This window comes from Plectrocnemia conspersa, unplaced genomic scaffold (genome assembly GCF_051122295.1).
Source record: "Plectrocnemia conspersa isolate PC_06_02 unplaced genomic scaffold, ASM5112229v1 ptg000012l, whole genome shotgun sequence".
NCBI lineage: Eukaryota > Metazoa > Arthropoda > Insecta > Trichoptera > Polycentropodidae > Plectrocnemia > Plectrocnemia conspersa.
In genome coordinates, this window is record NW_028277176.1 from 13,473,569 (window position 1) to 13,488,670 (window position 15,102).

At 34.5% G+C, this 15,102-nt stretch overlaps 1 protein-coding gene across 1 annotated transcript in view; it reads right to left on the reverse strand.

Annotated features, from left to right (window-relative positions):
- The window catches only part of Myo10A (unconventional myosin 10A), a 110,604-nt gene that overhangs the window by 46,061 nt on the left and 49,441 nt on the right, over positions 1–15,102 (reverse strand). The window contains exons 3-15 of the mRNA XM_088200321.1: positions 13,263–14,096; positions 11,313–11,581; positions 10,032–10,276; positions 7,890–8,053; positions 7,594–7,823; positions 7,173–7,480; positions 6,464–6,602; positions 6,304–6,388; positions 5,383–5,498; positions 4,421–5,319; positions 3,649–3,848; positions 2,938–3,584; positions 37–2,867 (exon numbers count right to left, since the gene is read on the reverse strand). Coding sequence (XP_088056447.1) covers positions 37–2,867; positions 2,938–3,584; positions 3,649–3,848; positions 4,421–5,319; positions 5,383–5,498; positions 6,304–6,388; positions 6,464–6,602; positions 7,173–7,480; positions 7,594–7,823; positions 7,890–8,053; positions 10,032–10,276; positions 11,313–11,581; positions 13,263–14,096 — 6,967 coding nt within the window. The remainder of the gene's footprint in view (positions 1–36; positions 2,868–2,937; positions 3,585–3,648; positions 3,849–4,420; positions 5,320–5,382; positions 5,499–6,303; positions 6,389–6,463; positions 6,603–7,172; positions 7,481–7,593; positions 7,824–7,889; positions 8,054–10,031; positions 10,277–11,312; positions 11,582–13,262; positions 14,097–15,102) is intronic.

Here is a 15,102-nt window from a genome sequence, read left to right on the forward strand (position 1 = left end):
AAAAAATATAGCTATTATATATCATATGCTACTTACGTTCAATACGATCAGTTTTATCAGTTACGTGCGTAGAAACTGAAGTTCTTCGTTCAGCTTCTAACCGTCTATCTTTCTCTTTTTGCATCATATGCGTTTTAAACGTAGCTCGTTCAACGTTCTTTATAGGCTGCGAATCTCGATGGTTTGCAAACCTGTTATCTCTAGATTTACTAATAAGCATATCTCTCGAGTTCTTTCGTCCGTCCATTTTCTCATTGTGCTTTGAGCTATCGTAGCTCTCTCTGGATATCTTATGCTGATTGAACTCTTGTTCATAATTATGATTTTGATTTCTGTATCCGTTCGGTTTAAACGTCGTCATTTCTTTTCTTCCCATATCATCATCAGCTGTGGACATTGATCCGTCCCAACGTGGACTCTCCCGCAATTTATTAACCTCATACTTTTCAAATCCATCTTGACTCATTGTGTACTCACTATTTTTAGCATAAATCTCACTAGCTGTCTCTTTATCCCAGTCGTTCTTAGGAGAAACAGATATTTTTCTGTTATTTTCATTCATATGACGAATATCGTTATGATCACTTCTGTTTGGTGGCGAATAGTTTTTAACATCTCTATAATTTCTATCAATCTTCTTATCGGAGCGTTCAACTTCTCTATCCCACGAATCGGATCTATCTTTTCTTTCGCGTCGATGATAATCACTTTCCAAAAATCTACTTGCGAATCCGTCATTCGGACTTCTAGATGATTCTTTATAGTTTCCACTGAAATCGTCTTTATGTTCGTTTCTAAAAGCTTCTCTTGAAAACTTATGTACATTTTCAACGTCCCAATTTGCTTGAAAACCATTTCTTTCTCTACTGTTTGAATTATAAGTATCTCTATTTTGATGTACACCATAAGTATCTCTATCTTGACGTATTTGCATGAAGTTGGACGGCTCGATCGGTGCTGGCGGGCCGGGCACGGGAGGAGAATGCGATGGTGGTGGTGGAAGTCGGCCAGGAGGAGGCGGAGGTGCCGGACCAGGCGGAGCTGGAGGTAAGCTATGGGGACTTATCGGCATCGGTGGAGGAACAGGCCTCCAGTTTGATCCGCCAGTCGGCGATTGAGATTTTTCCATTCGTTTAACTTGCGAACGTACACTTGGCAATTCAGGACTTTCTGAAGGTCGCATGGAAGAATCCACGACGTCCCATCTACCGGCCGCTCCTAATTGCTGCTCCAACATAAGCTTTCTAGTGTCTTCTAACTTATTGACGACTCTCGCCGGTTTGTCTACTTTAGAAGAAGTGCTTCTTACAGAATGATTCGCTGTTACTTGTTCGAGTCTTTGACGCATTTCTGAACTCAATTTAAGTTTGCCCACGCTTCCCGGTGAAGGCCGTTGTGCTCCCACTTCAAAACTCTTCTTAGATGATTTATGAACATGCGATACCGAGATTTCTTTTGTTTGACTGATGGTTACGTTATCGACTTCAAATTCATCCCATTCTACACCGGGTGGTGTAGTTTGGGAATTACTTCTGCTTGACATGTGATTCGATTGTGGAGAAGATCTATTAAGACCGGTCAAAGAAGTTGGACCTTGATTGGACTGCGGAGTAGTTTTTCTTTGATGTTGCCTCATTTTGAAATGCATAAAATCTTCTCCGTTCTCAGGTGATTCGTTTTGTGGAGGCGGCCATCTCCATTTGCCGATTCGGACAGTCTTTGCACGACCATATGGATCCAAAAATGGACGAGCCTCACTCGGATCTGTCAATTCTAACGGAGGCGGCATCGGGGGTGGCGGTGGTGGTGGAATTCCACCCCTTGAATTCATTGATATATTACTCTCAGTAGATGCTTTTCTAGATTTTAAATCGGACAATACTGAATTAAAAGAATTATTAGAGTCTCTCTTATTAAAACTTGATTTTCTAGCCGGTGGGTGATGCATTTGAGCTTTAACGACCGTAGTTCTAGTCTCTACCGGAGGAGGTGATCCAATTTCAGATCCTGCTACTTGTTGAGTAAGCAAAGTTTGCAATGCTTGATTCTGTGCCAATAACTGCTGCTGTATTTGTATATTTTGAGCCATAGCACTTTGCAAAAACGCTCTCTGTAAGTTCTGCTGATAAGCAGCAATATCTCCCGTCGGTGACGGTACATTAATACCTTGCATGTTATATATCGGAACGAAACCTTCATTTCCATTGGTGGGCGACATCATAGGCATCATTAAAGGTTGAGGACTCATTATGCCAGAATTGATGGAATTGAAATTAAAACTGGAAGGACCCGCAGACGTTGTTTGATGAGCGGTACCGCCACCTTTAATCGCACCAACCAAATTCTCTTTTTCTGTCAATCGCTTAAGACTATCGTTTATAAAGATGGGTTGGAATAAATCAGTTATGTAATCATCTACCGATGAAGCTCTTTCACTTTCAAAATTACCAGCTTCAGTGAAAGAAGCTACTTCCTGATCTAAACACGAAGAACTGCGACTGGAAGGACGGCCTTTGACTCCACCGCCTTTGATCAAACTTTCTAAATTGTTTAAACAATCTAATTCATTGTAATAAATATCATAATCGTATAAATTGTTTAAAAATGTGCTAAATTCATTATGTTCAATATTTAAAATGGCACTAGGTCTCTTCTCTATATTGATATATTCGTTGTTTGATCCACCTCCTTTTATACTAGCCGCTAAAGATCTAGCATCAGATAATTCGTCTAAATTTCCGTCTAACACAGGCGAAAATAGTTCATCTAAGAACTGATCTACGTCGGATGCTTGACTAGGCACCCTGACACGTCGCACATGCGAAGCTAAACTGGGAGCTTCTGAAGTGTCGCTCATTGCAGAAGATCTGTAATTTACAAGAATACATTATAAATATTGAATCTATGTGGTAAAAAAATAATAATATTAATAATTACCTAGCACAGCCAAAATCTGTATTCTTCTCGATTTGTGCACGACTAGAATGCGAACCAGCTGGAGCACGTTTACCAGCATATTGAGATTTAATATATCTCGGAGTTCCTCTATTTGAAGTTCCCACACTAGAATTGATATCAGGATATTCGAAGTCCATCTCTTGTTTAGACATGTATGTGCTGTTTGAGACGGCCAATACTGGCTCAATTTGTCCGGACAATTGTTCTACTGAATGGTATCTATCGTTCAATCGAGATTGCGATAATCCCATATCAGCCAAATTAGTCGGTGATGGAGGACTATCGACACCTAAAAGATTATCCAAAGAACGGCTCCTGGCTTTCTCGGCACTGTTTTCAAAATATCTCTCGTTTAAGGCAGAATCTCTCGAGAGAATATCGGAAGCTTTTCTCATGCCATTATATTCTTTTTCATTACGAAGAGTGTTATTTTTAGGACTGGCTGATATTTTTCTATTCGGCGAGTTGTAACCAGATATCATATCATTATTAGATGTTTTCCTTGAAGAGGATTGTAATGTGTATTCTGATTTATCACGCGATGATTTTCTGGAGTCCGGCAATGGACCTAATAGATCTTCTGCATAGCTTTGCAGTGATTTTGATGGAGGTTCAGGTGGAGGTACCTTCAAATATATAATACAACTGTAGCTGCAATTCTAATTACATAAATTTAATTAAGTTAATTACTTGTGGTCTTCTTGGACTAGATGATTCTGATATTTCACTAGGCGACGGTATATCGGGTACATCGGGAGCTCTAGGCGGAGACACTGGACGAGCTCCACCTCTTCTTCCGTGTCTTAGAGCGTCATTTCTTAATGCTGGGAATGCTGGACACAATTCCATTTCACCGATCAAATCCAGGACGTAGTCCAATCCACACGATTCTATAAAAATATATGTAATTAATAATAACCTTACTAATTTGTGACCAAAAATGTCGCTTTTTATAACCACCATTATTTTTTTTTAAGCAAAGAGTGGAAATTTATATTTATAGATTTTATCATATTTGCCAAGAAAAATATAATTATTAAATTAAGCTGCGCTAAGTAAGCGCTGTTAATTAAATAGTATTCAAAAATGGAGCACTCTCAGAATCTTTAATTAAAATCCTGACAGCTAGTTCGAAAGAATACTTTCCTATGTATACATGTCGACGCTATTCTAGCAATTCATTTCTCAGCACACATTATAAACAGAAATTAATTGGTGAATAGTTAGGTAGTATTTGTATTCACTGTGTTTTGAACTTTCTTTTAAAAATTCTTATCTTAAAGGAGATAGGTAGTTGCAATATATGACAATATAATAAGTTTATATTTGAGAATACTGCATAGTAAGTGATTTTACTAGGCACACAATGTCCTCGTACTTCCTAATTGTTTAGAATGACAAAAAAAGCTTAACAAATAAAGCACCTAATTCAATAAGCATAATTAAACAGTGAAATATTTACCAGTAACGATTCCATTGTCTTCTAATGTTACAGTCCAGCCATTATCTTGATCTATACCAAAAGAAGATACAGCCAAGGCAGCCGCTTCTTCACAATTTGTCCAAGGATCTACTGCAACTGCAGTAGCAGATCCGTCAGGTAAGACTACTGATAATGAAGCACCGGATCGTCTTTGAGCTGATCGCCATTCCAAAGCAGTCGGAGGATATCTTCGAGCTGGTGGTGCCGAAGTTGAATCTGTACTTCCAGAACCTCCGAGCGATCTCAGTATTCTGTACTGCAACATCGCCCTATACTGTTGAGGAGCGTGATCAGTCACAAATTTCAATAGATACTTGCTCAGTGCAGGTCCTGGCTGAAAAGCCGCTAAGCAGTGAGCCATCAACTGCCAAACTTTCTCAGAATTATCGTTCTTCCACGCTTGATTGCATAACTGAACCAAAATCTCATCCCGCAATCCTTTCGACGCCAAACCTTTATGAACTATATAATCGGCTAATGCCTTTTCGCGTGCGCCGGTCAATTGAGAATCGTTGCTCCATCGTAGTATCAGTTTGAAGACGGCCAAAGCGTCTTGGAAGTCTTGATCTCTAGCTGCAGCTTTTGAGAGGAATGGTGCTGTGATAGGCTCTCTTCGCATGCCTAATTCGGCGCCTTTGAAATATACGGAGCTGAATTTTCCAAATGCGAATTGTTCCAAGTCTGGTGGTAGTTGAAGGTTATGATCTGCATTTTCAACTTGACCTACTACCTTTACTAATTGTCTCTCCGCATGAGGAGGCGTCCATTGATCTAATTTGGAGAATATAAATGCGAGTTCGGCCGGAATGTCTAGATGATGAACGGCGGCGGTGGATCTCTCCATCCTTTCACGTGCTTGCCGTTGTTCGGCTCGTTTTCTGAAATGTAATGTAATTTTAATATTTGTACAACATACATGCAAATATAATAATAAAACTTACTGTGCTGCTTTCTGTGCTTCGACACGTTGACGCTGCTGGTCTTTTAAATGAGCACATCTCTTCCTGGCCTGTCTGCCTCTTACAATTGCTTGTGCTTTTATTACACCTCTTTTAACCTGTAATATAATTATCATTGCATCATTCACTATACTGACGACACAACATTAGTAATATCTAATAATCCATTGTACCAAATTAAAATTTTGACTAATAGTAAAAATCATAGCATAATCCTTTTTAAATAATAAATTGTTCAACAGATCTAGAGGTTGCATAAAAGTTATTAGTGCCATGGGAAACTTCAGCTTTGTCAGAATTTGAGAAATCGTCTCATTATAATAACACTCCGTTTTAGCTGCGGTTGACCCCTTATATTGTAGATATTCTAATGTAACAACAATCTATAAACACAACTTCATTTATTTTGAGTCTACCTAGTCTAATAATATTGAATGTGAACCATAAACAAAAATAAAACTAAATAAAATGACTAAAATATCGAAGATATAATCGTATAAACAAAAATCACTGATTTTATCGAGGCATTGACTATTAAGAATGCTCAGAATGCCTTGAACGATAAAGATGAACAATTTGTTAATCATTGAATATTAATTTTAAAAATGTTCCCGAAGAAACTCATTGCCATAGTGATTATGACCATAATTATTATAGCCAATAGAATATATGAAAAACCCTTTCATACAGCTTAGTACATATTTATAGAACCTTATCACATAGATGACTTGAAATTAGTGAGATCAAGACAAAACAACTCATCGATCCCATTGAAAAGGAAAGTTCCCCTCTTTCAATAATCAATAAATCAAAGAATCAACCAGTGGTAATCAATCATGCGAATCGATTTAAAACAGCCAATGCTATAAACCATTTAGAAAGTATTTGTCAATATGTCAATACCTTATTATATCTCTTCCTATGATACACTTTCCTCCACCATGATTGAATGGCAACCGTGCTATGTCCAAGTGAACGATAGTGTTTTCTAAAAATATAAAATGCATTAGTTTATCGTGGCTTTTATTAAAATTATATTTCCATTTAATTACATATAAATTACCTTGCTAAATATCCTCTAATATGCTTCTGTAAAGTTACAGCGGCCATTTTTAATTTTTCACTTCGACCCATCTCTAGTGACCTTTGTAAGCTTTCTCTTAAGAATACGCGCGTAGCACCAAGTTGAAAATCAGGACCAGCTACAAATAAATACATTTAATTAATAATCTGTTTCAATAAAAACTCGAGTGATATGAAATTTCTAGAGAACATTCTGCAGCGAATTTATATGTCAATTTTACTTTATAAAAAAAATATGATGAAGAAACAGCTTTTCAAAATAAACTTAATAGTATATGATTTAATGATTTAATTTTATTTTATGTAATCTGATTTAATTTTAAGAACATTTGTCACTTGGTTTTATAAATGCACAATAGGTCCCCTCTAGAATTATTCCACCAGTTTAACTAGTTTTCAGGGTACTTCTAGTATTTTGAGAGCTCAGCATCATATTTAGGTACAATCGACAAAGCTTAAATTCTTAAATATTACCACTCCATAACTAATCCTAAAGGTTGGCAGCCTTATATCTATATAAGCTACTGAAGAATTCAGCTCAACCAAAACTGTGCAACACAGTTGCTTGTGAAAATAACGTATGATTGAGACAACAATCTTAACGACCGAGAATGTGTCTATCCCTAAAACCCCACTGAAGTTTTGAAGCTGGAAATTAAAACTAGTCATATGTATTATAAACTACATACCTGTTCCTGTTGGTGGAACTGTTGCTAGAATCGTTCGGCAGATTTCTCTAAATGGAGTACCACGAGGAATAGGTCCTGGTAACAAATATCTGTATCTTTCCACAAATGGATGAAACTTGAGACGCACTGGATACCCGCATTGTCTTATTCTAATCGTATCAAGCATTCCATTGTATCGCAATTGTTGTAAGACACATGGCATATCAAAGCGCATGGGAGTTTTTTCGTTGTTTGGTTTTATGCACCGTACAAACCACGGATTGCATCTTGACATCGATTCTAACAATTGTTGGAGACTATCAGAAAACCTGTAATATAAAACTTGTATAAGACCACATTATTTATTTAAGTATAGATGCAGAAGACACAAATGACTTGGATAAAATCATTATGTAACCGTCACAATAAAGATAGGACTTACCTTGCAGCCACTGTAGGGGTTCTCGGTTTCATGGTAACAAATCTTCCGTTAGAACCACGAGGTAACGTCTTTGAATTGTCATGTTGAATCCTTAACTGCGCCGACATGGACGCCACCAGCTCTATCTTACTACTGCAAAGTAAATCGATGACATCGTGCCTCAGAGAGTCTCTGTTCTTGTCTAAGAATCCATCGACGGAATACCACACTTGACCGGCATAATGTCTTATCTGAATGGATAAAATATGTATTCAGTATGTTGAATTTTGCATTGTTAATATCGTCATGTCACTCACGCCAAATTCCTTTCCTCCCACTCTCGGTCTTGAGTATAGTTCGTTCAAAGCATGGTTGTAATGGCACTTTTCAAGGAACGAATTGTCCGAAGCTCGTGGGAAATTCGATTCATCATCCAAGAGATGAAGTATGCCGACTGGTTTCTTACTTAGTAATTGGATAACTGAAAAATAAATTGATTATATTATTTAATATGTAGCATATTGGTTTTATTTATTATATAATGAGGACATTTTAAATGAGCAATATATAAAAAAATTGTTCCATAAAACGAAATATTTGTGCATTGCTGTTGGGCAGATTAGGTGTGAACCAGAACCGTGAACACCTTTTAAATAACTCTACAGAAAAAATCTGAAGATTTACCTTACATAAATGCACAAACAATTCGTTTTATGGAACAAAGTATTCATTTAAATGCACGTATCCTTATATAATAATATGTTCTTAATGACAGTTTAATAAAAATGTTTTATTTAATTACTTTTTTTTTAGATAAGATATATATCTTTTTATTTGTTGTTTTTTGCAGACAACTGCAAATAATATATAGTACTTCCTTATCATCGGGGTCCATTTTTTTAATATTCTTTTAGGTTTAGTTTGGTTAGGTTTATTTTTGTTTAAAATGTTCAAAATTAAGGTCTTTACCTCTCCTCGTACCAATAAAGGATTCTTAAAATAGATTCTTATGACATTCATTTAAAAAAAACAAGTAACTAGCCTAAACTAAAAAGGACCATAACAAGAAGGTAATACTTGATTTTTGATTAATAGTTGTATGATACTATATATATAAATGTGATGTTTAGAATCAATATCAGAGATTTGTTATTTACTTTATTTTTAGTCAAATGCAAAAAACATTGCATTAAATATTAAACTTTTTAATTTTTTTAATTTATGTATGTATATTACGAATTATAAATTGATATTGAAATAGATTATTATTTCAATTTTATATTTGTATATAAATATATTCATTCGAAGTTAGAATTAACGTTTTGTGAAAAACATAATAAAAAAATTATTGATATAACAACCAGTGTCGCCATGAAGACAAATTAACATTTGGTTGTTTTTATTTGTCTTGTTTAAATATACTATTTTTACGACAGGAAGTTCGTCTATTTTTTTAATGAATGAACTTTTACTCTACATTTTTGAACATATAGTAAAGACATTCCAAAAAATAATGTCTGCTAATCATTCTATTTTTTTCTTGTTACAATTGGTAAAATGTATAACTTTAAAATTACTTCTTGAAAAGAAAACTTTAACTTTAAAACACTTAATTTTCGCTATACATCTGCATATATTTTATAAAAAATCTGCTATTTAAACAAATATAAATAATTCAAATATGAAGAGCAAAAAATTGTCAGTGTTAAGTTGCTTTTAATGTGTTTAAAATCAATTATTTAATGTTGCAAAAGAGAATAAGAAAATAAGCAATAATTTTTTTAGAGTAGGTATTCATTCACTAAGATATGTTTCTGTCGTTATTTTCTTAGGCATTTTTAATTTAAGTCCTTCATTTTAGAAGTATATGTTAAAGTGTATGACTAAATATATAGCAAACACAGTATGAGTTTAAGACATGATTGAATGATTCACAGATTTGTATCGATCTACCGAGGAATGTTTTGAATCACAAACTCTTATTAATATCATCTTCTCACTCACCAAATCACTAAACATTTTCATCTTAACAAATCACAAATACGAGCACTTTTTCCATTTCGTTCACCTCGAAACGTTCTCAGTTCACTTTCTAACATTTATGTTCTTGCTCCCCTGAAAAACTACGCTTGCCACAGAATATTTTTTCCATACACTTTTATTGCTTCACTAATGAACTATGGATATTCACAGGAAATCACGCACACGATAGACAGTAGCCGAGCACTTACTCAATCGAACCCGGTAGGTTAGTTTGATAATCAGCCTTGGTCTAACGCACAGACAGAAATGGCGTAAAAGTGAATGTAAAAAAAGTGTAGCGATTTTTAAAAGAAAAAATAATTACATATTAATGAGAAGACGTTCGCAAATGCTTTCACTAAGTATTCAGATTTTCTTTTAATGAATGTCATTATCACTTTGTGTCACTGACCGACCAGTACTGATTTAATAACTACCTGGAATATTATCCACCCAAGTGAGGCTGGTCCATTCGAGCCTCTCCTTTTGATACTCCTGCTGTTCTAGCTTGAACACATGTTTGTTGAAGTAAAACTGGAGGCTTTCGTTGGCGTAATTTATGCACAGTTGCTCAAACGAGTTTTCGTCCAAGTCCTCGAATCCAAAAATGTCCAAAATGGAGATCCTCTGCGCATCGTGTGTTCCTCCTCTGTGCACGATGGAGTTGACGCGAGATACCAGCCTAAAATGAGAAAGAATTATTATAATACTGCAAAAACCGTACAGTTCAATAACACGCGCGGAATTTTTTTTTATTCTTCATCCTAAATTATAGACTTTCGAAGCGAATTAAATAGAAAATCGAATCGCGAAATCTTAAACGATAGCCGCGGCAGTAAAAGATATATACACACATATATATACAGACCTAACAAATCGTTGAATTTACGTTAAGAATCGAGCAATTAATACGTTTGCATTGGTTACGAATCATAAAGTTTTTGTATGGTTCATTAATACTTTCGTAGATTGTATTTTGAATGCAAGCAATTCAGTTTTAATGATATTTTAAATACATATTTTAAGATCGCAAGGCTTGTTTGTACGAACTTGCAGATGGCATTGGACATTCTATAATATGTATAGGAAAATATGCTACAATTCTAGAGTTCATCGGAAATATTTTTTTTATATAAATTTTATAAGGTTATTTTATATTTTACTGCAAGATTCAGTGTATGTCTAGAAGAAGGTCATTTTAATATATTTTACATATCGGAAAATAATGTTACAGCTCAAACAATTACATTTATTAGTATGAGCAAAAAGCGATAAATGCTCCTTAGAATCTGCAAGAATATATTAAATAAATGATATGTAATACATAATAGATTAATTCACACTCGTTGATTTTTTAATGAGTTTGGTACTACTTACTGAATGATTTATAAATATAAAATACGATACTCTTTAATCACTAATTTCATCTATACAATTTATATATTTTACAAATTGTATTCTGTCTAAATAATGTCATTTTAAAATCACTATCAGTATAGTATTTTAGTTATTTATAATATCGTGTTTTTTTCTAGCGAACCATGTTTTGAAAAATGCTAACAATTTACATTAGAAAACCGCCTATTCTTCCAAACATGTTCGTAGTACTACCATTGGATTGACTTTAAAATGCAGCTAACTGGTGCTCCTAGATTCTTGAGATATTGCCAAACGGGACTTCGACATGCATTACAAATTGCTCGGGAGTCGACACCTACCAGTTGAAGAGTCCTGAGTACAGAGCCTTGGCGAAGGCATCTCTCTTGTCTAAAGCTTGATCGATGGCGAGCGGCGTGTGTACTCGTTCGGCTCTCGCTTCGGTCAACCTAGCTGTCAAAGCACGCTGCAGACCTTCGGTTGGAACTTGAAGAAGATGAGCCGCCCATCTGACTTCAGCTTCAGATCCAACCTCCACACCCTCTTGTCCATGGCGGAGTTGCCTCCGATGGAAGTATACGTTTCCCAAATGGAGGATCGTAGCCAAAACCTGTTAATGTATGCATATTATTAGTATTTGCCACTATTCGTGATAGAGGGATAGGCTAAACATGTTACGCAGACACGAGAGCATTCCTATTTTCATCTTTTTTAATTAACATTTTATCACGATCGATGAAAGTAGAACGATCTGACTGTAAACCGCATCGTTTTATTAAACATACAAATAAGTTTTACTATTTTTTTATTCAATCTGAAAACATAATTTTAAATTGAAAAAAAGTTTGCTTTTGCGGTTTTGATATTCTGAATTTATTCGCTTACAATTTTTGTAACTCTTAAGCACAGTTCTTCAACCTAGGTTTAGCAAAAGTTTTGAAACTTTTCTCGTTTATAGAACAGACTAATGAGACAAAATTTAACAATTTTAATATTAAAACAAATATTCATAACTTAATTAGATGAAGCGGATTTGATTAAAAAAATGACATATGTATCTTGCAGATATTTTTGCATATTTTATTGAACTTAATACTTTATCCATTATTTAAATTTTGGGAAAATTGTATTTTAAAAAGAAATATTAAATGCTTTCTTAATTTATACAGACTTTTAGTAATCAACAACGCGCAACTTAATAAAAATGTCAAATATAATTTACTTATTTTATTTTAATTATTGCACATTAATAATAATTTTAGAATATCGCGATTATATTTTTTTTAATATATTTGCGATCATGTTCATAGTAACATTAATTAAATTTGCGTTATAAATGCTTATTTAAATATTATAGAATAAAAAAATACGTAAATACTGCATACCTTTTTATTCACAGACAATTTGGCCTAATATATGCGATTTTTTTTAAATCATTGTCTTGCATTTTAAATTAAATTATGTTATACATATGTTTTAAAATAAAATAAAATGTGCACTCTCAATTATGTGAAGTAATATAAAACAATAATATTTAGTTGTTATGACAATAAAACAAAATATATCTTTCATATTTATTTACTTGAAAAAATTAAATATAAATCAAGTTTGATTTAAAAAAACACCCGTCAACACATTTTAATTATTACTTATTATAATTATATAGTATATAGTACAACCTATCTTTAGTTAGTAACAGAAAAAATAACTTTGCATTATTTTCCAATAAAAAGTTATTTTTTTAAAAAAAACATACATTTCACTCATTTTATGCAAATATTTAGTGAAGCATATTTTGTGGACTATTTTGGTAAAAATATGTAATTAAGAGATTTCTTTGTATTGTATTAAAATAAAACATCTTAAAAAGTATTTATTTGTAGGGCCTTGCAAGTGGTTACTTAAAGCATATAAATTATTAACAATGTGTTCATCGAAGAAAATGAATGATCAGAATGACGCGTTAGATTTTTATCTATTAGGCATTCGAAATAATACTTCAATTTATTATGTTATGTTCTATTTCACTTTCAATGGCAATTATGAGAAAAAATAAAGCTCTCTTAAATTGTGCTTTAAAGGCTATGTAATTTGTGATACTGTCACTAGTTTAAAAAAAAAACATTCTATTGCTCTCGTGTTTACATGCTTAACCTAATACGTGTCCTTTTATCGAGTTACAAGCTCGCATAACTAATGGTCGTTTAAGCTGTTAAAACTTCCATTAACTGCCCGTGTCGTAAAACAGTAAATGATATGCTAACTTAACTGTAGAATATGCATTAACTCACCTTGACTATTCCATCCTGTTCTTGCTCGCCGACGCCTAATACTTGCATGGCACCCTTGAGCGAAGGCCAATCGGCTCCGCCGTTTCCTCTCCCAGAGCTGCAATCGCCACCACCTTGATTCAGATAAAAATATTTATCTGCTTCCACTAAACCGTACTTCTGCTTCTCCTTCTCGCTCAACCCAGCCAACAGTTCGTAAAACACATGATAGTTCCTCTCTCCGGGCGCTTGCGTCACAATCCTGGATTTCTCCAATAGGTATTGAGTCACTCGCGCACCGATGATGGCACCGTTCTTGAAGTACACTTCCAAATACTTTCCGAACCTCGAACTGTTGTCGTTTCTGGCCGTCCTGGCGTTTCCGAATGCCTCCAGAAGCGGCGCAGCTTCTAGGATCTGTTCGGGGACCAAGGGTTGGCCTCTCGCCGGCGGCGCTACAGCCGCCAAGTACTGAACTACTAACTTAGTGGATTCAGTCTTTCCCGCTCCACTTTCACCGGATATCACCACCACTTGGGGGGCTGGCAGGTGGGCGTAGGCCGACGCGCCTAAGGCGAACAAGTGGGGAGGCAGAGCTCCGAGGAGCTTCCCCTTGTACTTCTGGGCCACCTCCAAACCGTAGGCGTCATCGAACATCTTGTAGGGGTTGACCGCCACCAAGATGCTGCCGGCGTAGGTGTAGATGAGGTTGTTCTCGTAGCGTAGCTTGAGATTCCAGAGCAAAGCTGCTTCGTGCAGATCCGCCAGCTGGGTCATGTCCTCCACACCGGATGCTCCCAGATCCTGGCGGGTGCGGACGCTCCCTTCGCCGCTCTGCAGCGTGAACGTTTGGGGCTGTAAAAAATAATAAAATCAATAACAATGCTACTAATAAAACGACCTTCGTATTTCATATTTAATGATATCAATTAAAAACGCGTGTGTATAAATAAAACATATTGATGCAAAATAGACAATTTGGCAATTATAACAACATGCCCCAGTAATTCTACAACCTTGAAGAAAAAATACATTTACATAAACAACAATATTGTATTCTAATTGATTTACTCGCTTAATGTGTTTATCTACATATAGTCTTAGATTTTTTTATTAAAAATATTAGCTAAAGTAATGGCGACTTATGGTACTTAAATTAAATTAATAATATGCATTTATAAAGGCAACACATTAATATGTATTATATAAAACTTTAAAAGTAATAACACAACCAGAACGATAAATTTATGTTTGACCCTACTGTTTTTCAATTTCCATCTTTGTTTTCTTAGTTTTTATAATCTTGCGGATGAATAATTAAAATAAAATTGTGCTTTTAGAATTAATAAAATGTATATCACTGATTTTAGTCTGGATTTTTACTACTTATTAAATTGTTGATTGTGCTTGCAACGAATGTCTATAATTTACAATACATTTATAAATAAAAACAAATATATTTATGTACTGCAAAATTATACTAAGCAATAATAAAATCACAGATAAATAAATGACACAGAGCGTTCCAAAATAATTTCATTAATGTGTCTGTTGTTATCGTGTTTACCCCATTGTAACGCATCGGGTTAAAGTCTGTCATGTTGTATGTCAATATTTACAATATTTAAATAACGGGAATTAATTTTGATCGTTCCATTTCAACTAATTTTATACATTATTATAATAAATATTCAGATGCATACATAATGCTCTGAAGTTAGTCACAGGTAAAATAATATGTTTTATATTAATAGTTTAAATTATATTTTTATAAGAAAATATAATATAAAGATAGTGGGTAATTATTACCTACTAACTAACACTTAACATTTATATATTTCGTACCCTATTTTGGCGCTTT